The 24,675-nt window shown below is 46.6% G+C and overlaps 12 protein-coding genes across 12 annotated transcripts; 8 read left to right on the forward strand and 4 right to left on the reverse strand.

The window, feature by feature from the left end:
* Positions 1 to 1,576: 1,576 nt before the first annotated feature.
* RhiXN_07645 (Retrotransposon-derived protein PEG10) lies at positions 1,577 to 2,479 on the forward strand (the record flags this gene model as incomplete). Its single annotated transcript, XM_043327461.1, has 1 exon — positions 1,577 to 2,479. The coding sequence occupies one exon, from the start codon at positions 1,577 to 1,579 to the stop codon at positions 2,477 to 2,479; it is 903 nt and encodes a 300-aa protein (XP_043182846.1).
* Positions 2,480 to 2,718: 239 nt separating this feature from the next.
* RhiXN_07646 (Retrotransposable element Tf2 protein) lies at positions 2,719 to 3,013 on the forward strand (the record flags this gene model as incomplete). Its single annotated transcript, XM_043327462.1, has 2 exons — positions 2,719 to 2,958; positions 3,011 to 3,013. The coding sequence occupies 2 exons, from the start codon at positions 2,719 to 2,721 to the stop codon at positions 3,011 to 3,013; spliced, it is 243 nt and encodes an 80-aa protein (XP_043182847.1).
* Positions 3,014 to 4,149: 1,136 nt separating this feature from the next.
* On the reverse strand, positions 4,150 to 5,889 carry RhiXN_07647 (Retrotransposable element Tf2 protein; the record flags this gene model as incomplete). Its single annotated transcript, XM_043327463.1, has 2 exons — positions 4,150 to 4,463; positions 4,512 to 5,889. The coding sequence occupies 2 exons, from the start codon at positions 5,887 to 5,889 to the stop codon at positions 4,150 to 4,152; spliced, it is 1,692 nt and encodes a 563-aa protein (XP_043182848.1).
* A 78-nt stretch (positions 5,890 to 5,967) lies between these two features.
* Positions 5,968 to 6,489, reverse strand: RhiXN_07648 (Retrotransposable element Tf2 protein; the record flags this gene model as incomplete). Its single annotated transcript, XM_043327464.1, has 1 exon — positions 5,968 to 6,489. The coding sequence occupies one exon, from the start codon at positions 6,487 to 6,489 to the stop codon at positions 5,968 to 5,970; it is 522 nt and encodes a 173-aa protein (XP_043182849.1).
* Positions 6,490 to 6,728: 239 nt separating this feature from the next.
* On the reverse strand, positions 6,729 to 10,011 carry RhiXN_07649 (Retrotransposable element Tf2 protein; the record flags this gene model as incomplete). Its single annotated transcript, XM_043327465.1, has 4 exons — positions 6,729 to 7,027; positions 7,561 to 8,275; positions 8,326 to 9,631; positions 9,671 to 10,011. 4 exons carry the CDS (start codon positions 10,009 to 10,011, stop codon positions 6,729 to 6,731), a joined length of 2,661 nt encoding a protein of 886 aa, XP_043182850.1.
* An 85-nt stretch (positions 10,012 to 10,096) lies between these two features.
* On the reverse strand, positions 10,097 to 12,041 carry RhiXN_07650 (Retrotransposable element Tf2 protein; the record flags this gene model as incomplete). Its single annotated transcript, XM_043327466.1, has 2 exons — positions 10,097 to 10,872; positions 10,994 to 12,041. The coding sequence occupies 2 exons, from the start codon at positions 12,039 to 12,041 to the stop codon at positions 10,097 to 10,099; spliced, it is 1,824 nt and encodes a 607-aa protein (XP_043182851.1).
* Positions 12,042 to 12,219: 178 nt separating this feature from the next.
* Positions 12,220 to 12,519, forward strand: RhiXN_07651 (uncharacterized protein; the record flags this gene model as incomplete). Its single annotated transcript, XM_043327467.1, has 1 exon — positions 12,220 to 12,519. One exon carries the CDS (start codon positions 12,220 to 12,222, stop codon positions 12,517 to 12,519), a length of 300 nt encoding a protein of 99 aa, XP_043182852.1.
* A 3,689-nt stretch (positions 12,520 to 16,208) lies between these two features.
* Positions 16,209 to 17,384, forward strand: RhiXN_07652 (Retrotransposon-derived protein PEG10; the record flags this gene model as incomplete). Its single annotated transcript, XM_043327468.1, has 3 exons — positions 16,209 to 16,654; positions 16,710 to 16,947; positions 17,010 to 17,384. 3 exons carry the CDS (start codon positions 16,209 to 16,211, stop codon positions 17,382 to 17,384), a joined length of 1,059 nt encoding a protein of 352 aa, XP_043182853.1.
* Positions 17,385 to 17,631: 247 nt separating this feature from the next.
* On the forward strand, positions 17,632 to 18,389 carry RhiXN_07653 (Retrotransposable element Tf2 protein; the record flags this gene model as incomplete). Its single annotated transcript, XM_043327469.1, has 4 exons — positions 17,632 to 17,845; positions 17,898 to 18,067; positions 18,120 to 18,199; positions 18,287 to 18,389. The coding sequence occupies 4 exons, from the start codon at positions 17,632 to 17,634 to the stop codon at positions 18,387 to 18,389; spliced, it is 567 nt and encodes a 188-aa protein (XP_043182854.1).
* Positions 18,390 to 18,432: 43 nt separating this feature from the next.
* On the forward strand, positions 18,433 to 18,771 carry RhiXN_07654 (Retrotransposable element Tf2 protein; the record flags this gene model as incomplete). The annotated part of the gene is made up of 1 exon (XM_043327470.1): positions 18,433 to 18,771. One exon carries the CDS (start codon positions 18,433 to 18,435, stop codon positions 18,769 to 18,771), a length of 339 nt encoding a protein of 112 aa, XP_043182855.1.
* A 264-nt stretch (positions 18,772 to 19,035) lies between these two features.
* Positions 19,036 to 19,856, forward strand: RhiXN_07655 (Retrotransposable element Tf2 protein; the record flags this gene model as incomplete). The annotated part of the gene is made up of 5 exons (XM_043327471.1): positions 19,036 to 19,158; positions 19,214 to 19,280; positions 19,336 to 19,375; positions 19,404 to 19,534; positions 19,561 to 19,856. 5 exons carry the CDS (start codon positions 19,036 to 19,038, stop codon positions 19,854 to 19,856), a joined length of 657 nt encoding a protein of 218 aa, XP_043182856.1.
* Positions 19,857 to 20,249: 393 nt separating this feature from the next.
* RhiXN_07656 (Transposon Tf2-7 polyprotein) lies at positions 20,250 to 20,839 on the forward strand (the record flags this gene model as incomplete). Its single annotated transcript, XM_043327472.1, has 2 exons — positions 20,250 to 20,695; positions 20,725 to 20,839. The coding sequence occupies 2 exons, from the start codon at positions 20,250 to 20,252 to the stop codon at positions 20,837 to 20,839; spliced, it is 561 nt and encodes a 186-aa protein (XP_043182857.1).
* Positions 20,840 to 24,675: the final 3,836 nt, after the last annotated feature.

The raw sequence follows: 24,675 nt of genomic DNA on the forward strand, positions 1-24,675 counted from the left end.
CTTAAGGGTGATGGCAAGTTAAGTAAGTACAGCAGAGTTGACACTTAAGGTGTTTGTAGCTAAGTGTTTTCTGCCTGTAAGGGCTTGTACAATGAGGGAGTGCAACAAGAGGTAATCAACCTGGGTGTTACCATGGTTAGTTGGCCTCCTTATATATTACAGAGGTGAGCTAATTACAAATGTACAATATGCAAAACTATAACCAATAAGAACCCCGCTCTGCAGTCAGCCTTACTCATGCATATGTGTCACTGACATGTCATAGTGATGTCATTCAGGTGGAGGTGGCTACATATGATGAGGTAAGTGTGGATGGGGATGTGGCTTGGCGCTTAGTGTATGATATAAGCACCAAAGTCACGTGATCAAAAATGTTGTCTGTTTGACTTTGTTTAAATTTGAGAAAATTGGGATAAATGTCCTTGGTATATGTGTGTCTACAACAGAACTACTTAGCTCACTGCCTTAAGCAGCTCCTTCACTGTACTTAGATAGTTTGGCACTGCCTTAAGCATGCTTGATGTTGTAGGATAGTTGGTTGTTGCCGTAGATAGGTTCTCTGTTGCCCTAAGCAACTTCTTGATTGTACACCACAGCCACAAGCGCCAACCCCCTTGGTGTCCTTACAGACATCTAGGACACTAGGTAATTGACCTTGTGTTGGTTGTCACTGTACCCACTAAGAACCAACAAACAAGAAGGGCTCCTGTACTAGTACAAGGGAAATCAGGTGATTGGACTTGCCTTTTGCTGTCAATGATCAAACCAGCATTGGTCCCACCTAGTACCAAATTACTACAAGGCAGACAGCTTCTAATTGTCTGCATACCCCTGGTTGCTGCACCCTTTGTCAGCAGAGCTAGCCAGCAGATCCACTCACTTGCAGAAACCTTGCTCCACATCATGCCCAAACACGGCTGTTGATTGGCAGTAGAGACTGTCCAACACTAGGCGGTTGAAGCAAGCTCTTAGCAATAGCACAATAAAGCACTCATAAGTCCTGATATAGGCACTACCTGGCTGTTGTAGCCCCCACCATTCCCACTTGCCAACCATCACCTCTTGCACTCCAACCTGCTTGTCCTCTAGGGCCTCTTCCCACACTGGCAGGTCCTACCTCATTCATTCCATGGCTACCCACTCCTGGCCTCCCTCTTGAAGCCAACCCCAAGTCCATCCAGAAGACATAGAACCCGCACTACCGCCAGCCCCCAGTGTTGACAACAAATACAGCGTTGGGGAAGTATCCCTCAAAAGGGTTATCCACCTCCTCTGGGGGGTCCAAGGACAACTGGACTGCCTTGAACAAAAATTTGGCAAACAAGCCAAAGCCATCAAGGAGACATGCTCCATCATCAAAAGTGTCTCCCAAACCATTGATGGCCTCAAGGCTAGGGCTCCCTGAGCCCCTCAACCAAGCACCCCTGAGGACAGGAAGGCCCCCACAGTTGAGGCAACTCCTTGACCCCTACCCAAAACCAAGCCTACATAAGAGGCTATCCACCTGGCCTTTACAGGCCCAACTAAAACCATCCCCAGGCTCTATCAGCCCACTCCAGTCCACCCAATCCAACCCATGTCCCCTCTCTACTCAGCCCATTCCATCCAAACTCCCACGCCTCCCCCTCCTGCTCTGGTTACAGCCGCCACCCCTCAATTTGTGGCTGTCAAAGTAGACCACCCTGACCCTTACAAGAGGAAAGTGGGAAGTGAGGCCAAGCAGTGGTTGACCTGCATGCTTGCGTGGGTCTGCCTAAACCAACAGATGTTCCCCACTCAGGTGGAAATCCTATCATTCTTGCTTATGAACATGGAGGACACGGCTGGTGCATGTGCCCACCTGCATCTAGACCTTTTAGGGTCCCATTGCACAATCATCCAAAACACAGATGACTTCAAAAGGGAATTCCTGGCAGCCTTTGGAGATCCAGATTCCACAAGGGCAGCAGAGCAAAAAATCACATTGCTTACACAGACCAGCACATGTGCCAATTACATCACCAAGTTCCACACCTTGGCTATGGAATTGGACTGGAACAATGCAGCCCTTAGGGGTCAATTTGCACAAGGCCTCCACTGGGAGGTTAGCCAGCAGATTGCAACCTGCAAACGCCGCCCCACAATGCTCCTAGAGTTGCAGAACACAGCTCTACTTATTGACAATGCTCTTCAAGAAGAAAGGGCCAGCCACCTGCCTAAGGGTATTAAGTCTGGCAGTTCATCTACCCCCAATAGGGGGATGATTACCAGCCAATTGGCCACAACCTCAAAGAAACTTTCCAATGACCCCAATTTTGTGTTGGAAGAGGAGTGTAACCACTGCCACGCCAAAGGTGCCTGTATCAAGTGTGGGAAGATGGGGCATAAATTTGTGGAATGCCGCACAGGATGGAAGGCAACCCCCAAAGAGGACAAGGGGAAGCCTAAGGAAACTGCCAAGATTGGCAAAGAGTCTAGACCTGAATCAGGAAAGGACTAAGGGTACCTGCTGCTGCACACAAGGACCCCAAGGACTCTGGTTGCGTTTCAGAAATTTGTAATATATCCCAGTCTCATAGAAATAAACCACTTTTCACAATTCCAATCAAACCAGAGAAACAAGTGGACACCCTAGAAGTCCTGATAGATTCAGGCGCCACATCATCATTTCTCCACCCCTGCACAGCAGAACTACTCTGCCTACCCTTAATAGACCTACCTTCACCCCAAAACATTACTATGCTCAATGGGTCAAGCTCCCAGGCTGGCAAAATCTGGAAGAAGGCAGTCCTAACCTTCTCCCTTGATGGCAAACATATGACCAAGACTTTCCTTATATGCAATACAGGGTCTCACGCTGCTATCTTGGGATTGAAATGGTTGGATGCTCATAACCCAGAGATTGACTGGAATCAACACACCCTTATGTTTCCCCATGAACTGCCAAAACACGTGGCTATTGCCAAAGAAGAGGAAGCGGTCATGCCCTAGAGGCGTGACCACCTTAGAATCCACTAAGTTGAAGAAATAGTGAATATATGCGCTATTTTCATGAGGATTTATGGATATATGCATCTTTATGCTATTGAGGCGCTGAGCGCTTATTATGTAATCTCATCACACAACCTTTAGTCATGTGATCACATCTTTCTTATCTATGGTCATGTGACCTTATCTTTGTTGTTATGTTTGTACATGTAATTACTCTTCCCCTTCTCTGTTGAATATATAAGGAGGGTTCTGAGAGCCTTAAGCCTCAGAACTCAACCTCTTATCCCCTTTCACACCTACCTACCCTAAGACATACACTTAGAGTATTGCCTGAGAGCATACCAGTCCCTGTCAAAGGTTCTTAGCCCTGCTGTCTTTACAGCATAGTGCACTTTACTATATCAGGTCTTGTCCTACCCCTTTCCTGGCATTGCCCTTGAGCATTGTTAGGCCCTACTAGTTGATAAGTCCTAGATTAGGCAATAGCTTGTTAGGATTACCCTTTGGTAGTTGTTGGCTCTGACAGGGTTTACTTGTTCTGTCTGTCCATTGCTCTGTGGGTGTTATAACCTCCTAACATATACCATTAGAATCACACGATTTTTCTATTATTTTTAGTATTTTTTACGGACTCAATATCTTTTGTTTTTCGATCACGTGATCTCAGCGCTTATTATGCCAAGATGCCGCGCCAAGATGCCGTGCCAAGGGCGCTTAGGAGAAATCCACGCTTCTGCGCAGCCCGCAGCAGGCTTCTCTTTTCACATGGACGCTTCCTTATCTCACGCACAGACCATGTATATACTTTCCCTTTTGTCTATATAAACAGCAGGAAAATTGCTTGGAGATCCCAAGTTGATTTTACCTTGTCTCATATTCATTGAGGAGGATTAGTCAGCCAGCTAAGTAGCCGGCCCCCAGTAGTACTTAGACGCTCACCACCCCTTTTAACTCACCACACCTCCAGGCCTACGGCCCCCTTGCTTTAGTTAGCAGTAGTAGTCCGCCTTAAGCGGAAGTAGTATAGCCTTAGTAGTTAGATTACATACGTGTTGCTTGTAGTAGTACGGCCTTAAGCGCCCACTCCACCAGCATGTGCCCACCTTACAGTGGTGTACAACAGTGGGTGATAGGCTGAGGAGAAGTGGGGATCTATCCCCAACCACTTGTACAAGGCCTTCAGGGACCTGTTATTGAACACCCTCCTCTGTCCAAGACTGTTTTTTCAGGCATCCTGTGCTGTTTCCAGACATTTTCTAGGAATAACTCTGCTAGCTCTGGGGCTTTGAGCTTTTTGGAGCATTTCACAAATATACTATACTTAGTGAAACTATCCATGATGACTAGGATAGAGTTGTGATTTCCGTCTTTGGGTAGGTCCACAATCATGTCATAGGAAACATGTTGCCAGGGTCTACTAGGTATTTTGAGTGGTTGAGGGGGAATGCTGGCGCACTTAGGTTTCCTGATCTGTTGACAAGTTTCACAGGAGTCTACATGCCAGTAGGTGTCAGCGCAGATGCCTGGCCATTAGTAGTTACAAGAAACCAATTCCAAGGTTTGCTGTCTGCCTGGGTGACCTGCCAAGGGACTATCATGGAAGATCTGTAGAATCTCTGTTCTCAATGTGCCCATGTCTGGAACTACAATGCGCCCCTGATAGAATAGTAGCCCTGCCTCCATTATATAGTCTTTGAAGGTGCACTTAATTGATGGGGGAGCCTTGGACTTGTTCTGGAGGAACTGGAGGATTTCTTCCAGTGATTTGTCCTGATCAAGTGACAACTCAATCTGGCGTTGTAGCTCTTTTTCAGGGAGTACCAGGGCAATGTTAGCAAAGACTGGGTTAGGCAACATAGTTTGATTGACAGGGGGAACATTGGCATGGTCAGGCTGGCAGGAGAGAGCATCTGGTTTGCTGGATTGTTTACTGGGGTGGTATACAATTTGGAAGTTGTATCTGGCTAGCAAGAGGTGCCATTGTGCATGCTGACAATTGAAGGTTCTAGACTCCTTCCAGTACTCTAAGTTTTGGTGATCTGTGAAGACTGTGATTGGGTGTGCCATCCCTTCCAGGAAGATGCACCAATACTCAAAGGAGCGTATTATTGCCAAGAGTTCCTTATTGTGGGTGTTGTAGTTTTGTTCAGCACCTTTGAATGATTCTGATAGGAACCCTAGTGGGTGGAGGTGGCTGTCTTCCTGGCATTTGCTGAGGATGGATCCTAGTGTGGCTCCAGATGTGTCTGTTTCCAGGAAGTATGGTTTTGTTGGGTTGGCATGGCAGAGGACCAGGGCATTGGTTATGGCTTCTTTTAGCCCTTGGAAGGCTTCCTGTTCCTTAGTATCCCATTTCCATGGTGTTTCCTTCTTGACTAGGTTGTGTAGCAGTCTAGCCATGTGACTGAAGTTGGCAACAAATTGGTGGAGGAAATTAGCAAAGCCAAGAAATGATTGAACTTCCTTGACTTTTGTGGGAACTGGCCATTCCTGGACTGCCTGGATTTTGAGCTTATCCAGGCTAAATCCTTTGTCCAATACAATAATCCCCAGGTATTCCACTGATGTTACATGGAAGGTGCATTTTGATGCTTTACAAAACAGTTGGTTTTCCATTAGCCGTTTCAAGACCTTGTGGATGTGTTGATTATGGGAGGCGTCATCCTTTGAGTAAATTAGGATGTCATCTAAGTAGATGATGACACAGACGTCCAGTAGGTCCTTGAATAGCTTGTTCATAAAGTGTTGGAACGCAGCGGGGGCATTTGTCAGGCCAAAGGTCATTACTAGGGACTTGTACAATCCGTACTTGGTTTGGAACTTGGTTTTCCATTCATTGCCTTCTTTAACTTGGACATTGTTGTAAACCCATTGTAAGTCTAATTTGGTGAAGACCTTGGTGCTGCAGAGCTGGGCCATAAGGTCATTGGGACAGGGTAACAGGTATACATTCTTCTTTGTCTGGTTATTCAAGCAGCAGTAGTCAACAACCAGCCTTCAGGAGCCATCCTTTTTTGGGACAAACATAACAGGGAAGCTGATCAAAGATTTACTGGGACGGATCTTTCCTGCCTTAAGTTTGTCCCTAAGCCAGTCCTTGAGGGTGGCTGATTTGGCATCTGTCATGCTGTACAAGGGCAAGTTTAAAGGCCCTTCTTTGGTGAGTTCTATGCCAATATTGTAATACCTGTGTGGCAGAAGCTTATTGAACTCTTCTTCCCCAAACACCTTTGCATATTGGTGGTATTCTGGGGGTACTCCCTTCAGGGGATCTTTGTCTGCTTCCTCCTCTTTGGCAAAAGCCACGTGTTCTGGTGGTGCATGAGGGAAGGAGAGTGTGCACAAGTTCCAATCAATTTCAGGGTTGTGGGCTTCTAACCATTTGATTCCTAGGATGGCAGTGTGTGTTCCAGTGTTGCAGATCAGAAAGGTCTCTGTCATGCGTTTGCCATCAAAAAGGAAGGCCATCTGGGCTTTCTTCCAAATCTTTCCTGCCTGGGGGCTTGACCCATTGAGCATTGTTATGGTACAAGGTGTAGGGAGTTCAATAAGGGGTAGATGTAGTGTTTCAGCAGTACAGGGGTGTAAGAACAAGGAGGTGGCGCCTGAATCTATCAGGACTTCTAAGTTTTCCACTTGTTTCTCTGGCTTGATTGAGATTGTAAAGAGGGGGGAGTTTCTATTGGTACTATCTGATATATTACAAATTTCAATCATGCCAGAGTCCTTGGGGTCCTTGTGCATGGCAGCAGGTACCCTTAGTCTTTTCCCAAAGTGGGTCCAGACTCTTTGCCAATTTTGGCAGCTTCTTTTTTGACCCCCTCCTCAATGGGGGTGCCCTTCCATCTGGTGCAGCATTCTGCAAACTTGTGGCCCATTTTGCTGCATTTGATACAAGTGCCGGCAGCGCAGCAGCAGTTCCTTTCTTCTTCCAAGACATAATTGGGGTTGTTGGATAATTTTTGGGAAGAAGTGGCCTGTTGGCCAGTACTTGTCCCCCTTGCAGGGTTGTGTCCTAGACGTCCGTGAGGGGCATCAAGGCAGCAGGCGCTTATGGCTGTATGGAACTAAGTAAATCCGCATAAGGCAGTGACAATGCTACCTACAACAACTAACTACTTAAGTACAATGACCAAGGCCTTATGGGCAATGGCAAGCTATGTATCTACAATGAGGAAGTTGCTTAAGGCAACAAGTACAGGTAGGGGACTTAGTGGTTACTGGCCTAAGGCCTTGTACAGAATAGGGGATGCAACAAGAGGTAATTGACCTGGGTGTTACCATGGTTAGTTGGCCTCCTTATATATTATGGAGGTAAGCTAATTACAAATGTATAATATGCAAAACCATAACCAATAAGAACTGCCCTCTGCAGTCAGCCTTACTCATGCATATGTGTCACTGACGTGTTATAGTGATGTCATCAAGTGGAGGTGGATACGTATGCTGAGGTAAGTGCAGAAGGGGACGTGGCTTGGCGCTTATTGTATGATATAAGCGCCAAAGTCACGTGATTGAAAATGTTGTTTGTTTATCTTTGTCTAAATTTGAGAAAATTGGAATAAATTCCGTGGTATTGATTGTGTCTACAACACTGCCCCCCTTTAAGGGCCTTGGCAGCGCCAAGGGCCTTCTTCTTCATTTCTTCTTCATACTTCTTCAAAAATTTTTCCACGTGTTTTAGGTTCTCCCAAGGTTCCCATGTGTTCTCTTTGGACCCATATCCCTTCCATTTTACCCAGAAGTACCATTTCCTGTCTCTTTCCTCAGCGTCTGTTATGCCTTCAACCTTGTATTCCTCCTCACCATCCACAGTGACTGGTGGCAGACAATTCTTGAAGGTACGTTTCTTGTCCCTCCTGACTTTGGACAGTAGCCCCACATAAAAGACATTGTGGATCCTCATGGTTGGCGGGAGCTCTAGACGGCATGCTTGGTTGGAGATTTTCTCAATTATCTTAAAGGGACCTAGGCGTTGCTTGGTTAACTTTGGACTCAGGGTTTTCAGTTTCACATTTCTGGCGTCCAACCAGGCCTCTTCTCCAATTTTGAATTCCAGTGGTTCTCCTGCTTCTCTGGCTATCATATGTGTCTTGGATTGCCAGAGTGCAGCCTTGATTTCCTGCCATTGTGCTTCTATTTGTGCGGCAATGTTATCTGCCTCTGGGACATTTGTTGGAACGTTGCTCAGGGTCAGAGAAGGCTCCCATCCATATAGTGCCTTAAATGGATATCTGCCAGTGCTGCTATGTACCGCATTGTTATAGGCAAATTCTGCCATAGGTAACCATTTGACCCAGTCCTTCTGATTAGTTCCTGAGTAAGCCCGTAAGAAGTGTTGACTGTGGGGTTTACTTGTTCCATTTTTCCATTGCTTTGCAGGTGGTAAGCCAAAGAGAAGTGGAGGTCTATCCCCAGATGCTGGTACAATGCCCTGAGGAATTTGTTGTTGAAGACCCTTCCGCAATCCAAGACTGTCTTTTTGGGCATGCCATAGCGTTTCCACATGTGCTGTAGGAATAGGTCTGCCAGTGCTGGAGCCTTGAGCTTTTTCAAGCATTCCACCAAGATGATGTATTTGGTGAAACTATCCAGAATGACTAGGATAGAGTTGTTGTTACTGTCTTTGGGCAAATCTACTATCATATTGTAAGATATATGTTGCCATGGTCTGGTAGGGAGCTCAAGGGGTTGAGGCGGTATGGGAGAGTACTTTGGCTTTTGAATCTGTTGGCAAGTTTCACAAGAGTCAACATGCCAATATGTGTTGGCGCAGATGCCTGGCCAGTAGTAGGTGCATGATAACAGTTCCAGGGTTTGTTGTCCCCCAGGGTGTCCTGCCAAGGGGCTGTCATGGTAGATCCTTAGTAACTCTGTTTGTAAGGCTCCCACATCCAGGACCACAGTTCTCCCTTGATAGAATAGTAGACCTGCCTCCATTTTGTAATCCTTGAATGCTTGTTTGATGGATGGGGGTGCCTTTGACTTTTTTTGGAGGAATTGTAAGATTTCCTCTAGGGATTTGTCTTGGTCTAGGGCAGCCTCAATCTGGCGCTGGAGCTCTTTTTTGGGCATGACTACGGCTACATTGACACATATAGGGTTGGGTAACATGGTCTGATTGTCAGGGGGAATGTCAGCATGATTGGATTGGCGGGATAAGGCATCTGGTTTTCCAGACTGTTTACCAGGGCGGTACACAATTTGGAAGTTGTACCCAGCTAGTAGGAGGTGCCATTGTGCATGGCAATGGTTGAACGTTCTTGACTCCTTCCAGTACTCTAGGTTCCTGTGATTGGTGAACACGGTGATGGGGTGAAGGGTCCCTTCCAGGAAGATCTGCCAGTATTCAAGTGAACAGAGAATTGCCAGGAGTTCCTTGTTGTGGGTGTTGTAATTCTGTTTGGCACCTTTGAATGATTCCAACAAGAATCCCAGAGGATGTAAGCAACCGTCTTCCTGTTGTTGGCTAAGTATGGAACCCAGGGCTGCACCAGAGGCGTCTGTCTCTAGGAAATAGGGTTTGGTTGGGTCAGCGTGGCAGAGTACCGGGGCGTTGGTGATAGCTTCCTTCAAGCCTTTGAAGGCTTCTTGTTCTCTAGTGTCCCATCTCCAAGGTGTGTCCTTCTTTACCAGGTTGTGTAATGGCCTGGCCATGTGACTGAAATTGGCCACAAATCAATGTAGGAAATTGGCAAACCCTAGAAACAATTGGACTTCTTTGACTTTGGTTGGGGTTGGCCACTCTTGAACAGCTTGGATTTTGAGTTTATCCAAGCTGAAGCCTTTGTCCAATACAATTATCCCTAGGTATTCCACTGATGTGACGTGGAAGGTACATTTGGAAGCCTTGCAAAACAACTGGTTCTCCATTAAACGCTGTAGGACTTTGTGAACATGCTGTGTGTGAGATACATCATCCTTTGAATAAATCAGGATATCATCAAGGTAAATGATGATGCATACATCCAGTAGATCTTTGAACAGCTCACTCATGAAGTGTTGAAAGGTGGCAGGAGCGTTTGTTAGACCAAATGTCATGACCAATGACTCATAAAGACTGTATTTGGTACAGAAGGCAATTTTCCATTTGTCCCCCCCCCCTAACTTGGATGTTGTTGTACCCTCATTGTAAGTCCAATTTGGTAAAGACCTTGGCGCTGCAGAGCTGGGCCATGAGGTCATTGGGGCGGGGTAGCAGGTAAACATTTTTCTTGGTCCAATTGTTAAGGCAATGGTAGTCAACTACTAAGTGGCAAGAACCATCCTTTTTGGGAACAAACATGACAGGGGAACTGATGGATGATTTGCTGGGACAAATTTTCCCTGCCTTGAGTTCATCCCTGAGCCAATCCTTGAGTGTGGCAGATTTGGCATTGGTCATGCTATATAAGGGGGAGTTGAGGGGCCCTTCTTCCATGAGTTCAATGCCTATATCATAATGCCTATGGGGTGGAAGCTTATTGAATTCTTCTTCTCCAAATACCTTAGCGTAGGGGTGGTATTTGGAGGGTACTCCTTCAAGGGGGTTTTTGTCAGCTTCCTCCTCTTTGGCAATAGCCACGTGTTCTGGTGGTGTATGGGGAAAGGAAAGGGTTTGTGCATTCCAATTGATCTCTGGATTATGAGCGTCCAACCATTTCAGTCCTAAGATGGCCGCATGAGACCCTGTACTGCATATGAGGAAGGTCTTGGTCATTGACTTGCCGTCAAAGGAAAAGGTTAGGTTAGCCTTTTTCCAGATTTTACCTGCCTGGGGGCTTGACCCATCAAGCATGGTGACAGTACAGGGTGAAGGGAGGTCTATTAGTGGGAGGCATAGTGCCTCAGCAGTGCAGGGGTGGAGGAATGATGAAGTGGTGCCTGAATCTATCAGGACTTCTAAGGTTTCTGCTTGTTTCTCTGGCTTTATTGGGATTGTAAAAAGTGGTGACAATCTATTGGTACTATTCAATAAATTACAAAATTCCCATGCCAAGCCAGAGTCCTTGGGGTCCTTGCGTGCAGCAGCAGGTACCCTTACTCTTTTCCCAATTGGTACTTGGAGTCTTTGCCAGTTTTGGCAGTTTCTTTAGCCTTCCCTTTGTCTTTGATAGGGGTAGCTTTCCAGCCTGTGCAGCATTCTGCAAACTTATGGCCCATTTTGCCGCATTTGATGCAGGTGCCTGCAGCGCAGCAGCAATTCCTCTCCTCTTCCAACACAAGTTGGGGTTGTTGGAGAGTTTTTTTAACCCGGCAGTTGATTGGCTGGTACTTGTCCCCCTAGTGGGGTTGGATCCTTTGCTAGGCTTACTATCCCTTGGTGGATGGCTAGCACGCTCTTTGCAGAGAGCGTTGTCAATGACAAGTGCTGCATTTTGCAGCTCAAGAAGGGTGCAGGGGCAATGTTTGCGGGTGGCAATTTGACAACTGACCTCCCAATGGAGGCCACAGGCAAACTGACCCCTGAGGGCTGCGTTGTTCCAGTCCAGTTCCATGGCTAGGGTTCTGAACTTTGTGATGTAGTCCATGCATGTGCCAGACTGGGTAAGGGTGGTGATCTTCTGCTTGGCAGCCCTTGTGGTGTCAGGGTTGCTGAATGCTGCCAGAAACTCCAATTTGAACCCCTTGACCATTTGAATGATGGCCCAGTGTGAACCAAGCTGGTCAAGGTGTGGGTGGGCCCAGGCCCCGGCAGAATCCTTCATGTTCATCAGGAGGAAGGATAAGACCTCCTGGTCAGTAGGGAACATGCGTGAATTAAGCCAGGTCCAGGCCAGCATCTGTGTGAGCCATTGTTTGGCTTTGCTCCCAATCTTGCCTGTATAGGCATCTGGGTGGTCTACTTTGACTGGGGCAGGATAGGCAGCAACTGGAGCTGGTGGAGGAGGGGCAGGGGCTCCAATTGGGGATTGGAGACGCAGAGATAGAGGGGGAGATGGGACTTGCAGGGGTAGTGCTTGTTGTGGTGCTGGCTGGGCAAAGGCAGGAAGCCCCTTTGGTTGTTCAGGCCAGAAGGAAGGCCCACTAACTGTTCCAATAGGCTTGGTTTTTGGTAGGGGGCGTGGCGTTGCTTCCACAACCAGGGGCATGGCTTCTGGGGTTCTTGGCCCAAAGGATTGGAGGCTTCTGAGTCCATCCTTGACAACATCAACTGTTTGTGAGATATTTTCAACGTTGGTTTGGGTCTGTCCTGGACACAGTCACATGACCAGTACAAGTGGTTGCATGCTGGCCCAAGCCCAAATTTGGGGGGTAGCAGGTGTAATCATGGGTTGTCAGCAGAGGAATAATAGGGCTCTATGGCTTAGTGGTCAAGCTGGTTCAATTCCGGCTAGTTCTATTTCCTCTGTTTATGACAGGGTCTCAATCCCTGCTTCTTTGACTTCTTCAAGTTTGCTCAAGGTTCTTGACTTGGCTGAGAAGGCCAAGGAGGAGGCGGGTGACCTGCTTGAGAGAGACTTCCCCAAGTTCATAGGGTGGTTGTTGGAAGTTGGGTCCCAGGTCTCTTGGATCAAAAGGGACTGGGTTCAAGAGGATGTCCAGGAACAGGTTGCCATGGTTGGTTGAGGATAGGAGCGGCCAGCATGAGAGGATGCCTGCAAGGACAAGCAAGTGGGAGTGCAGGATGTAATGGTGGTAGAGGGGTACTAGTAGGTGCCTGTGTCAGGACTTATGAGTGCTTTATTGCATGGTATGCTAAGAACCTGCATTAAACAACCTAGCGTTGAACAGTAAGTGTAGCTAATCACTGCTGCCGTGGGCGGGTGATGTAGTACCTTGTCTCTGCAAGCGGGTGTATCTGCTGTCTGGTTCTGCTAGCAAAGGTGCAGCAACTGTGTGGTATGCAGACAATTAGAACCCATCTGCCTTATAGCAATTTGGTACTGAGTGGGGACAACGCTGGTTTGATTATTGACAGCAAAAGGCAATCCCAATCACTTGATTTCCCTTGTGCTAGTACAGGGCCTTCTTGTTGTTGAACTGAGTGGGTGTGCGGTTAGGCACGGTTTGCAACCAATGTAAGGTTGATTACCTAGTGTCCTAGATGTCTGTGAGGGGCATCAAGGCAGCAGGCGCTTATGGCCGTATGGAACTAAGTAAATCCACGTAAGGCAGTGACAATGCTACCTACAACAACTAACTACTTAAGTACAATGACCAAGGCCTTATGGGCAATGGCAAGCTATGTATCTACAATGAGGAAGTTGCTTAAGGCAACAAGTACAGGTAGGGGACTTAGTGGTTACTGGCCTAAGGCCTTGTACAGAATAGGGGATGCAACAAGAGTAATTGACCTGGGTTTACCATGGTTAGTTGGCCTCCTTATATATTACAGAGGTGAACTAATTACAAATGTATAATATGCAAAACTGTCATAACCCATATCTGGAGGGTTATTACCATATAATCCACTGTCAAAGATATATATAGTATATGATGCACAGTGATATATTAATAATATAAGTTGCTGGGGACGTTGCACTCCCCCCACCCCCCTAGCCATGGCCAATGTTAAGGGAGCCTGCGGGCAAGGTCTGAATAATATATTATTATAGAAGAGATTATGTCATCCCCCCCACCTCAAATCCGTAGTAGTTTAGTATAGTATTTGATAAAGGACTGGAGGGGGGAAGGTCATGTGACCTGGACTTAGAGAATATCACTAAGTCCAGCCATGTTGACCATAAGTCTCTTATATGTGGGAACCTGGGGTTTGAGTGCATAAGTGCGAGTATATGCGTGTTTCCGGTGACCGTAGTGTGTACCATGAGTGCCCTGGTATGTGAATAGGGCACAATAGGGTGTGGCTCATGACAGCCATGTACAGGCATGATGTGGGGCAGTGCTTCTGCAAGCAGGTGGATTGGCTGTCTAGGGTTGCTAACAGAGGTGCAGCAACCAGTGGTATGCAGACAATAGGAGTAGTCTGCCTTATAGCAATTTGCTACTACATGGGGGTGGGGGACTTTTGATTATTATGTCCTGCAAGGTAGCCCTGATCACGTGATTTTGCTCATGCTAGTACAGGTACTCTTCTTGTTTGTTGGTACTTAGTAGGGTAGGATGCAGAATGGTTTGCAACCAACATAAGTTGATTACCTAGTGTCCTAGATATCTGTGAGGACGTCAAGGAGGTGGGCACTTGCAGCCAGATGTATCTAAGTAAAAACCACTCAAGGTGGTGAGCAAGCTACCTACAACAACAACCAGCTATACTATGATGACCAAGCTGTAAGGGCAATGGCAAGCTATGTAGGTACAACAGAGAGGCCACTTAAGGCGTGTAGGCAGTATAGACTTAGTAGTTACTGGGCAGTAAGGCCCTTGTACAGTGTGAAGATGCAACAAGAGGTAATTGACCTGGGTGTTACCATGGTTGGTTGGCCTCCTTATATATTCTACAAGCAGACTAATTACAAATGTACTATATCAAATATCTAATCCAATAAGAACCCTGCTCTGCAATTGGCCTTACTCATGCATACGTGTCACTGATGTGTCATGATGACATCATAGGTGGAGTGGCTACATGTGCTGAATAAGTGCAGATGGGTGGCTTGGTGCTTAGCGTATGATATAAGCGCCAAAGTCATGTGATTGAAAATGTTGTCTGTTTGACTTTGTTTAAATTCAAGATAATAGGAATAAATTCCCTTGGTATACTTGTGTCTACAACAAAACATGCATGCAGCAGTACATCTTGTTCAAGGTGTAAAAATTAGTAAAAGGATTAGACATTAGCAGAGAGCACAACTAGGCAGTACATGCCACCAACAACACAATGCATGACAGATGTTAGACAGTAGTATGTATCTCAATATGCTAAAATGATCCCTTGTGCATCCTGACTATTGCAAGCCTGGCATATAATCAGTGACTTCCTTTAGATTGGGATTACTGCTGTCCTGGACATGGTCACATGACCAGTACAAGTGGTTGCATGCTGGCCCAAGCCCAAATTTGGGGGGTAGCAGGTGTAATCATGGGTTGTCAGCAGAGGAATAATAGGGCTCTATGGCTTAGTGGTCAAGCTGGTTCAATTCTGGCTAGTTCTATTTTCCTCTGTTTATGACAACTGCTAGCACTTGACATTGTTGACCTGCTCCACTGTTGTTATAGATAGGGAAACAAGGTAATAAACAAAACACTCTAAAGAAGAAAGAAAGAGAACAAAGGAGAAAAGACAAATGTCATAACCTCCTTACTTATACCATTAAATTGCACGTTTTTTCTATTATTTTTAGTATTTTTTACGGACTTGATATCTTTGTTTCTTGATCACGTGATCTTGGCACTTATTATGCCAAGATGCCACGCTGAGATGCCGTGCCAAGGGCGCTTAGGAGAAATCCACGCTTCTGCGCAGCCCGCAGCAGGCTTCTCATTTGCCTTCTATACTTCTTTCTCTCACGCACACAGACCATGTAAATAGTGTGCCTTGTCTATATATACAGCAGGAAAATTGCTTGGAGACACCAAGTCAATTTACCTTGTCTCTTACCCATTAGAGAAGGTATCCAGCCAGCTAAGTAGCCGCCCCTAAGTAGTTCACAGACGCTCACCACCCCCTTTACCTATCACACCGTCCCAGGCCTCAGGCCCCGTGCCATCAGTCAGAAGTAGAAGTGCCTTAGGCGCTATTAGTATAGCCTTAGATAGTTGTCTTACATAAGCCAGTATAGTAGTACGGCCTTAAGCGCCGCTCCCATCAGCGTGTACCCACCTTACAGTGGTGTACAACATTGTAAAATTGACTTTCTGTAGGCTTTGATCAACAACAAGAGGACCTCCAGTACTAGCACAAGGGAAATCACGTGAACGGACTCGCCTTTTGCTATTAATAATCAAACTAGCGTTGGTCCCACATATACCAAATTGCTATAAGGCTGACAGGCTCTGATTGCCTGATACCACGAGTTTTGCCGGAACTCTGCAAGTAGTGCTCCTAGACAGCTGAAATACCCCTTGCAAAAACCCGCACATATCACGATTGCCAGATCTGCTGATTTGCTGTAGGATTGTTCAATGCTAGGTACTTGACGCAAGGAGTTAGCAAATAACATCTTGCGCAAAAAACCGCTCATAAGTCCTGTATCAGGCACCCATTCCCCCCACGCTGTTTCATTATTCCTCCACTTGCTCTGGAGTCCCACACCCTTACTCCCGGCCTCCCTCTTGCTCCTCTCGCGTTCCTTCCATCCCACTCCCAACCGGCCTCTTGCAGCACATCTCCTGCTTTGCAAGACTTGCCCAGGATGGAACCAGAGCCGTCCCCTGCCTCTCCTCAAGGCTATCACAGCCCTCCAGCCACAGTTGGGTCCCTACAGGACCAAATCCGCGCCCAGAGCCAACAAATCACCAAGCTTAGGGCCATATGCAAGGAAACAGTGGACCTCCTTGGGGATAAGGATCAAGGAGCCCCCCAAACCAAGCCTGGCCCATTGACTGGGCCTATCACCCCTCCTACCCAGACAGGAGGAAAGCCTACTCTCCAGCAACGGTTAGGCCTGGCTCAAGGCCCCTTTCCGCCCTTCAGGGGCACAGGGTATGACTCAGAGGAAGAGGAAGATAGGCAAGCCCCCAAAAGGGAACCTTGCAACACACCTAAGCGGAGTCTCAGCTCCCTCACCCCCTTTGATGCAGGGTCCAGTGTAAAGCAACCCAAGATGGAACTCCCCAACCCCTACAAGGGCAATACCAGGTTGCAAAGCCACCCAGTGGCTTGACAGGATGCTGCTTTGGGTTGCCCTTCACAGGGACCAATTTGATGATGAAGAGCAGATGGTCGTGTGGATACTCTACCACATGACAGACAAAGTAGCCAATTGGGCGCTCCCCCTTATTGGAAACATCATCAAGGGAGAGGGTAACCCTCCATCCACCATCCTGGCCCTAACAGCCAAATTCAAGGAAGCATTTGCCAATCCCAACGCTAAAAGGGCCGCCGCCAGAAAGATTGCCGCGCTGACTCAGACATCCACCACGTCCAAGTATGTCACCAATTCCGCAACCTCATGGCGGAACTTGACTGGAACACTGAGGCGTACATTGCCCAGTTTACGCGCGGTCTTCACTGGAAGGTGAAGGAACTCCTGTCTACCAAAGACAATATTCCCAACAATGACCTTGAGGCTATATTTGCCGCCTTGGTCAAAATTGACAACACTCGTTGGGAAAACAAGGAAAACCGCCCCAAAAAGGCACCTGTCAAGCCCTCGGCCACCGTGGCCACTTCCACTACCACCACTAGGTCCCCTATCCAAGGACCCCAACTATGTCACCCCAGAAGAAAGGGACCGCCGCCGCGCATCAGGGCTATGTGTCAAGTGCAGACAGAAGGGACACGGGATCAAGCAGTGCCCCAATGGCTGGAAAGCCACAATCAGGAGGCCGCCAAGATAGGAGAAGTTGTGGAATTGGAAAAAGAGTAAGGCCAAGAGCTGCCGTCAAGCCCTTGTCTCAAAATTAAAACGCATGTATCTGTCTTGGAGTTTGTAAATATGCAATGGACTTGAACAAAAAACCGCTACTCTTTCTAGAGATGACACTGCGTGACTATCCAACAGACCCTATCAAAACCCTCATCAACTCTGGCGCCACCTTCAATTTTATTTCCCCCTCATTAGTAGAACAACTCAAAATCCCAAAAACCCTACTTGAAATCCACAAGTAGTGAGAATGCTAGATGGTACCATATCTCAGACTGGTTGCATTTGGCACCAGGTTCAACTTGCAGTCTTGGCCAATGGCCATCCCCACATTATCCCTTTCCTTGTTTGCCCCATAGGCAACACACCTGCAATTCTAGGCATGACATGGCTGACTATGGAATCCCCTCTTATTGATTGGCAACAGGGACTGGTCACCTTTCCTGAACAGGTACAAATTGCCAGTCTTGGCCAATGGCCATCCCCACATTATCCCTTTCCTTGTTTGCCCCATAGGCAACACACCTGCAATTCTAGGCATGACATGGCTGACTATGGAATCCCCTCTTATTGATTGGCAACAGGGACTGGTCACCTTTCCTGAACAGGTACAAATTGCCTCCAAAGAGGAAGCAGACCCGGACCCCTTAGTAGACCTACCCCCTCAATATCATGAATTTGCCAAGGTATTTGGAGAAGAGGAGTTCCCATTTACGTATGACGGATGCGGAATCTAAGGCATTGAAGCAGCACATTGATGAGGAACTGGCAACGGGCAACATTTGCCCCAGCACCTCATCCGCCGGCGCTCCAGTCATGTTTGTAAAAAAGGCAGATGCTCACTAAGACTGTGGTTGATTATAGGAAGCTAAATGACGTCATGCACACATTTACCTGCTTCCTAGGCAGGACAACCTCATGGCCAAACTCAGGCATGCCAAAATCTTCACCAAATTGGACTTGCGCTGGGGATACAATAATGTTTGGATCAAGGAAGGCAATGAATGAAAACGGCCTTCAGAACCAAATAGGCTTATTTGAATACTTAGTCATGCCATTTGGTCTCACAAATGCCCCTGCCGCTTTCCAACATTTCATGAACGATTTGTTCAGGGACCTAATAGACGTAAATGTAGTAATCTACCTGGACAACATCCTGATCTTCTCAGACAAACTGGAAGAACATCCAAACCACGTGAGAGAAGTCCTGTCCCGCCTAATGAGGAACCAACTGTTCTGCAAGTTGTCTAAATGCCACTTCCATGTTACCACAGTAGACTATCTAGGCATTGTAATCTCCCCTGCTGGATTTTCCATGGATCAGAAGAAAGTCAAGGCTGTCACGTCATGGCCCACCCCCAGGACAGTCAAACAAGTCCAGGCCTTTTAGGATTTGTGAACTATCTCTGTTGCTTCATCCCCAACTTCAGTTCCGCGCGCCCTTTACACCATCTTACAAGGAAGGAAACCCCTTGGTCATGGGGTAAACCAGAGGAGGATGCATTCCAGGAACTGAAATCCCTTGTCACCCAGTCACCGGTCTTGGTCCACTCTAACCCTGAACTCCCTTACTATCTGGAAACAGATGCACCGGGGTAGCCATGGGAGCAATTCTTAGCCAAAGAGGGAAGACAACTTACACCTGGTGGCTTACATGTCTAAATCTTTCTCCGGCGCCAAGGCTAATTATGACACCCACAATAAGGAGCTCCTGGCCATAATAAAGGCATTAGAGGAATGGCGGATTTTCCTAGAGGCAACGGACAGACCAATCCAGGTTTCACAGATCATAGAAACCTGGAATATTGGATGCAGGCACAGACATTTAACAGAAGGCACGCGCGCTGGCGATCTTCCTGAGCAACTTCAACTTTGAGATACATATTGCCCAGGAAAGCAGTCAGGAAAACCAGACGCCCTGTCCAGAAGGTTGGACTACACAGACAGCCCTCAGAACCAGAAATCATGCTCCCAGCAGAGGTCTTTGCCAACACGTCAGAAGCGGAACTCAAATTGTCACAGAAATCCAAGGAAAACTGAAGGAAGACCCTCCCTGGAACCTATCATCCAGTTCCTGTCAGAAGACGCAGACAACGCACCCCTGTCCATCTGCAAGGCGTATAGGGATTACAATTGGAGGAAGATCTACTCTGGTACCAAGGAAAGCTAGTGGTCCCAGACTCGGAAATCCTGAAAGAACGCTTGCTCAGAGAATTCCATGATTCACCCTACAGGGCATCCTGGACAACAAAGAACCTGGAGCTCCTGAGTTGCAACTACTGGTGGCCAGGGATGAAGTCATCTGCCAAAGAATGGGTGGAATGTTGTCCTACCTGCCAAGCCAATTGCCGCGCCCATGCCCCTGTCATTGCCCTGAAGCCCTTAGAAGTTCCCCCCTTCCCGTTCCACACAATATCCTATGACTTCATTACAGGATTTCCCAAATCTAGCGGGCACACGCAATCCTGGTGGTAATTGACTCCTTCTGCAAATTTGGCCATTTCATCCCAACCACAAAGAAGATCACCGCCAAGGGACTAGCAGACCTGTTCACTACTCACGTTTGGAAACTTCATGGATTACCAGTCAAAACCATATTGGATTGAGGAACCACATTCACAGGAAAGTTTCTCAGGGCCCTTTACCAACGGTTGGGAATCAAACCGTCTTTCTCATTGGCTTATCACCCAGAATCAGATGGCCAAACAGAACGGGTCAACCAATTCATTGAGTTCTACCTCAGATCATACGTAGCAGCCAATCACTCAGACTGGACTGGCTCCCCTTGGCAGAATATGCATACATAATGCCAAACATGCCACCACCGGGAAAACGCCTTTTGAACTGGTCTATGGAAGAAACCTGGTAATGAACCTGTCAAATGTTCCAGCCAACGTCCCAGAAGCAGACGCTGTAGCAGATACCCTAGCCCGGGAATGGAAGGAAGCAGAAGCAGCCCTGAGAATGAGCAAAGAACAAATGACCAGGAATCAAGGAACCGTGCTGGAATACTCAATAGGCAAAAGGGTTTGGCTAGATGGAAGAAATGTAGAACTTAGGACCAATTCTAACAAGCTAGACCCCAAGCAACTTGGTCCCTTCAGAGTCATTGAGAAAATCTCTAGCCACGCCTACGGCCTAGAGCTACCGGAATCTCTGAAAATCCACAACGTGTTCTATGTGGGACTATTATCCAAGAGCCACAAATCCCCAAGTCAGCCTTTTCCAGAAAGGCCCCCTCCTGAAACAATAGAAGGGGAAGAAGAATATGAGGTCAAACAAATCATTGACTCTAAGCAACAAAAGGAAAATGGGTCTATTTAATTAAATGGAAAGGGTACAGACCAGAGGACAACTCATGGGAACCTGAAGAACTGCTGGAACACAGCCAGGAAGAGATCAAGCGTTTCAACCAAGCTAGACTCAGAAAGGCTCGTGACGCTGCCAAGAGCCTTTAAGGGGGGGGCAATGTCATAACCTCCTTACTTATACCATTAGAATTGCACGTTTTTTCTATTATTTTTAGTATTTTTTACGGACTTGATATCTTTTGTTTCTTGATCACGTGATCTTGGCACTTATTATGCCAAGATGCCGCGCTGAGATGCCGTGCCAAGGACGCTTAGGAGAAATCCACGCTTCTGCGCAGCCCGCAGCAGGCTTCTCATTTGCCTTCTATACTTCTTTCTCTCACGCGCACAGACCATGTAAATAGTGTGCCTTGTCTATATATACAGCAGGAAAATTGCTTGGAGACACCAAGTCAATTTTACCTTGTCTCTTACCCATTAGAGAAGGTATCCAGCCAGCTAAGTAGCCGGCCCCTAAGTAGTTCACAGACGCTCACCACCCCCTTTACCTATCACACCTCCCAGGCCTCAGGCCCTGTTGCCGTCAGTAGTCAGAAGTAGAAGTGCCTTAGGCGCTATTAGTATAGCCTTAGATAGTTGTCTTACATAAGCCAGTATAGTAGTACGGCCTTAAGCGCCCGCTCCCATCAGTGTGTACCCACCTTACAGTGGTGTACAACAACAAACAAGGTAACTGTTGTAGACACAATTGATACCACGGAATTTATTCCAATTTTCTTGATTTTAAACAAAGTTGAACAGACAACCTTTTCAATCACGTGACATTGGCGCTTATATTATACACTAAGCGCCAAGCCACGTCCCCCCTGCGCTTACTCAAGCACATGTAGCCACCTCCACCTATGACATCATCATGACATGTCAGTGACATGTATGCATGAGTAAGGCCAACTGCGGAGCGGGGTTCTTATTGGATTACACATTTGACTTATTGTATTTGTAATTAGTTGATACTTAGAATATATAAAGAGGCACACCAACCATGGTAACACCCAGGTCAATTACCTCTTGTTGCATCTTACATTGTACAAGGGCCCTATAGCCCAGCAAACCCCTACTTAGTTACTAGTTCCACACTGCCTTAAGCGGCTTCATTGTTGTACTTAGATAGTTGCCATTGCCCTTATAGGCTTGGCCACCGTAGTATAGCTTGACGTTGTTGTAGGTAGCTTGCATACTGCCTCACGCAGTTCTTACTTGTACACACCCGGCCGCAAGCGCCCTCCACCTCAACGTCCTTACAGACATCTAGGACAGTAACTGTCTAACTATAAAAGGTAGAAAACTTAGGAAGATAAGTAATAAGAGAAATCTATGCTAGTGAAATTAGAGTATATTAGAGTGGCTAGTTATCTTGCTAGAAGAGTAAGGTGGTTAGTATCAGGGTGATCCCTACCAATAACCAGTAATGAGCGTATTACTGTTCAGCAGGCAACGCAAGGTACAAGCAAAGTAGTATAAAACCTAAATGTCAGTCTCTGGAACTCACTGTAATTTAATTGAGAATTATAGAAATTTATTTTCTTGTATCCAATGGTAGACAAGGGGGTAAAGGTGTTGTGGAAGCACCAAACACTTAGCAGACAGCCAGGAAGTCTTGGCAGGGTTGCACTTAAGCTGGTTCTAGGTTCCCTGTATAGGTTGGGACCGTCCTAGAGGCTATATGCGCCAAACTTAAGAGCTTTAGGCTAATTTACTATGTATGATACTTAAAGAGATCAATAGAAGTTCTTAAGATTCACACAGGCTGAGAGAGGATGGTAAAATGTGATGCATTCAAAAGGCCAGTTCAAGGGGCTATTTATACCCTTGGAGGCCTGTGATTACTATATACAGTAGGGTAAGATACATGACAAGATGAAAAGAGATGAGATGTTAAGTGAGAGCCTGTCTCATAAAGCAATGCCTTATAAGAGTTAGCCTCCAGTTCTAAGAATATCCTTCCCCTCACTAAGACACTCTAGGAAAAGGCTGAAACAAGCTGTGCTCTTAGTGAGGCCCAGACCTTCCTCTTAGCTACTTGGGTTAGTAGCTTCTGGAAAGCAGAGTGCTTACTTAAGAATAGTTAGTTAGACTCAAGTTATTAAGTCTTCCCTTCAAGGAACTGTTTCTCCCTTAATACCTTGAGTATTTACATGATTAAAAATAGTAGAAATAACAGAGAAATTCAAGGAATATTTCTATGTACTTTACAAGTGTTTGTCTACACTAATTTCAAGGCCAAATCATGTTTGCTTTGCCGTTCTTTACTATTTTATCCTGTTCCATAACAACTGTTCTCCTTGGGACAATGAACATGGCACAAGATTTGTTCTTGGGTGGACTAGCAAGGCAGGGTGTTTCACAAGAACTATGGCTGGATTCTGGGTCAAGCTGAGCAGCTTGGTGTTATGGAATGACTACTTTAGACATATGCGCCCCTAATTGCCAATAGTGAATAGTGCAAACTAAGGTAATCATACTTGCTCTATCCAAATATGGGCATGAGAATTACTATATTTGGAAACTGGTTTTGCTACAAGACCTTTTATACTTTATTTCCTCATTGCACTTGCATATATACACATTTGATCATGCAAAATGGTCATACTATTATTTCTATGATTTATAGCATTTTTGTATTGTACATTTATATGTAGGAATGGTACTTACAGACCATAGAACAAGTGCAAGTAAGCATGCAAGCGCCAGCGCTTAGTAATTGCAAATAAGCGCCAAAGGTTGGCGGGGCGCACCAACGCCAATATCTCGGCGGGAAATAGGCATATTACTATGCGGACAAATGTCAATAGGTCGGAGGCTCCGGCATCTCACTTCTCAAAAAGGAATCGTCTGATTCTGAGCCAAATTGATGGAGAAACTAACCATTTAAGTCTCTAGCTTTTTCTATGAGATCCTACCTTGCCTCATGTTACAACCTCCTAACATATACCATTAGAATCGCCTGAATTTTCTCTTATTTTTAGTATTTTTTACGGACTAGATATCTTACCTTTTTTGATCACGTGATCTCGGCGCTTATTATGCCGAAATGCCGCGCCGAGATGCCGTGCCAAGGGCGCTTAAGAGAAATCCACGCTTCTGCGCAGCCCGCAGCACGCTTCTTATTTGTCTCATGTACTTCTTTCTCTCGCGCGCACGGACCATGTAGATAGTACGATTTGTCTATATATACAGCAGGGAAATCGCTTGGAACCACCAAGTCGATTTTACCTCGTCTCATATTCATTGAGGAGGATTAGTCAGCCAGCTAAGTAGCAGGCCCCCAGTAGTATTCAGACGCTCACCACCCCTTAACCTACCACACCTCCAGGCCTAAGGCCCCCCCGCACTTGAGTAATAGTAGTAGTCCGCCTTAAGCGGAAGTAGGATAGCCTTGTTAGTTAGATTACGTACGTGTTGCTTGTAGTAGTACGGCCTTAAGCGCCCGATCCCACCAGCGTGTGCCCACCTTACAGTGGTGCACGACATTGTAAAATCGACTTGCGTAGGCTTGATCGACAAACAAGAGGAACTCCCGTACTAGCACGAGGGAAAACGGGTGATCGGACTCGCCTTTCAGCTTTAATAATCAAACAGCTGTCGGTCCCACCCAGTACCAAATTGCTATAAGGCGGACAGTCTCTAATCGTCCGCATACCACGTGTTTTGCCGGAACACAGCAGTTAGCAACCCTAGACAGCCGAATCACCCGCTTGCAAAAAACCCGCTCGTATCACGATCGCCAGATCTGTTGATTCGTTGTAGGGATTGTCCAATGCTAGGTGTTTGACGCAAGGGTTTAGCGTTCACACACTGCGCAAAAACCGCTCATAAGTCCTGTATCAGGCACTCTATCCCCCCACGCCGTCTCAAACATTCCATCCACCCGCTCTGGCGCCCCCCATCCATACTCCCGTCCCTCTAGCCGCTCCTCCCGTCGT

Source organism: Rhizoctonia solani, chromosome 9, assembly GCF_016906535.1.
Source record: "Rhizoctonia solani chromosome 9, complete sequence".
NCBI classification, from domain to species: domain Eukaryota; kingdom Fungi; phylum Basidiomycota; class Agaricomycetes; order Cantharellales; family Ceratobasidiaceae; genus Rhizoctonia; species Rhizoctonia solani.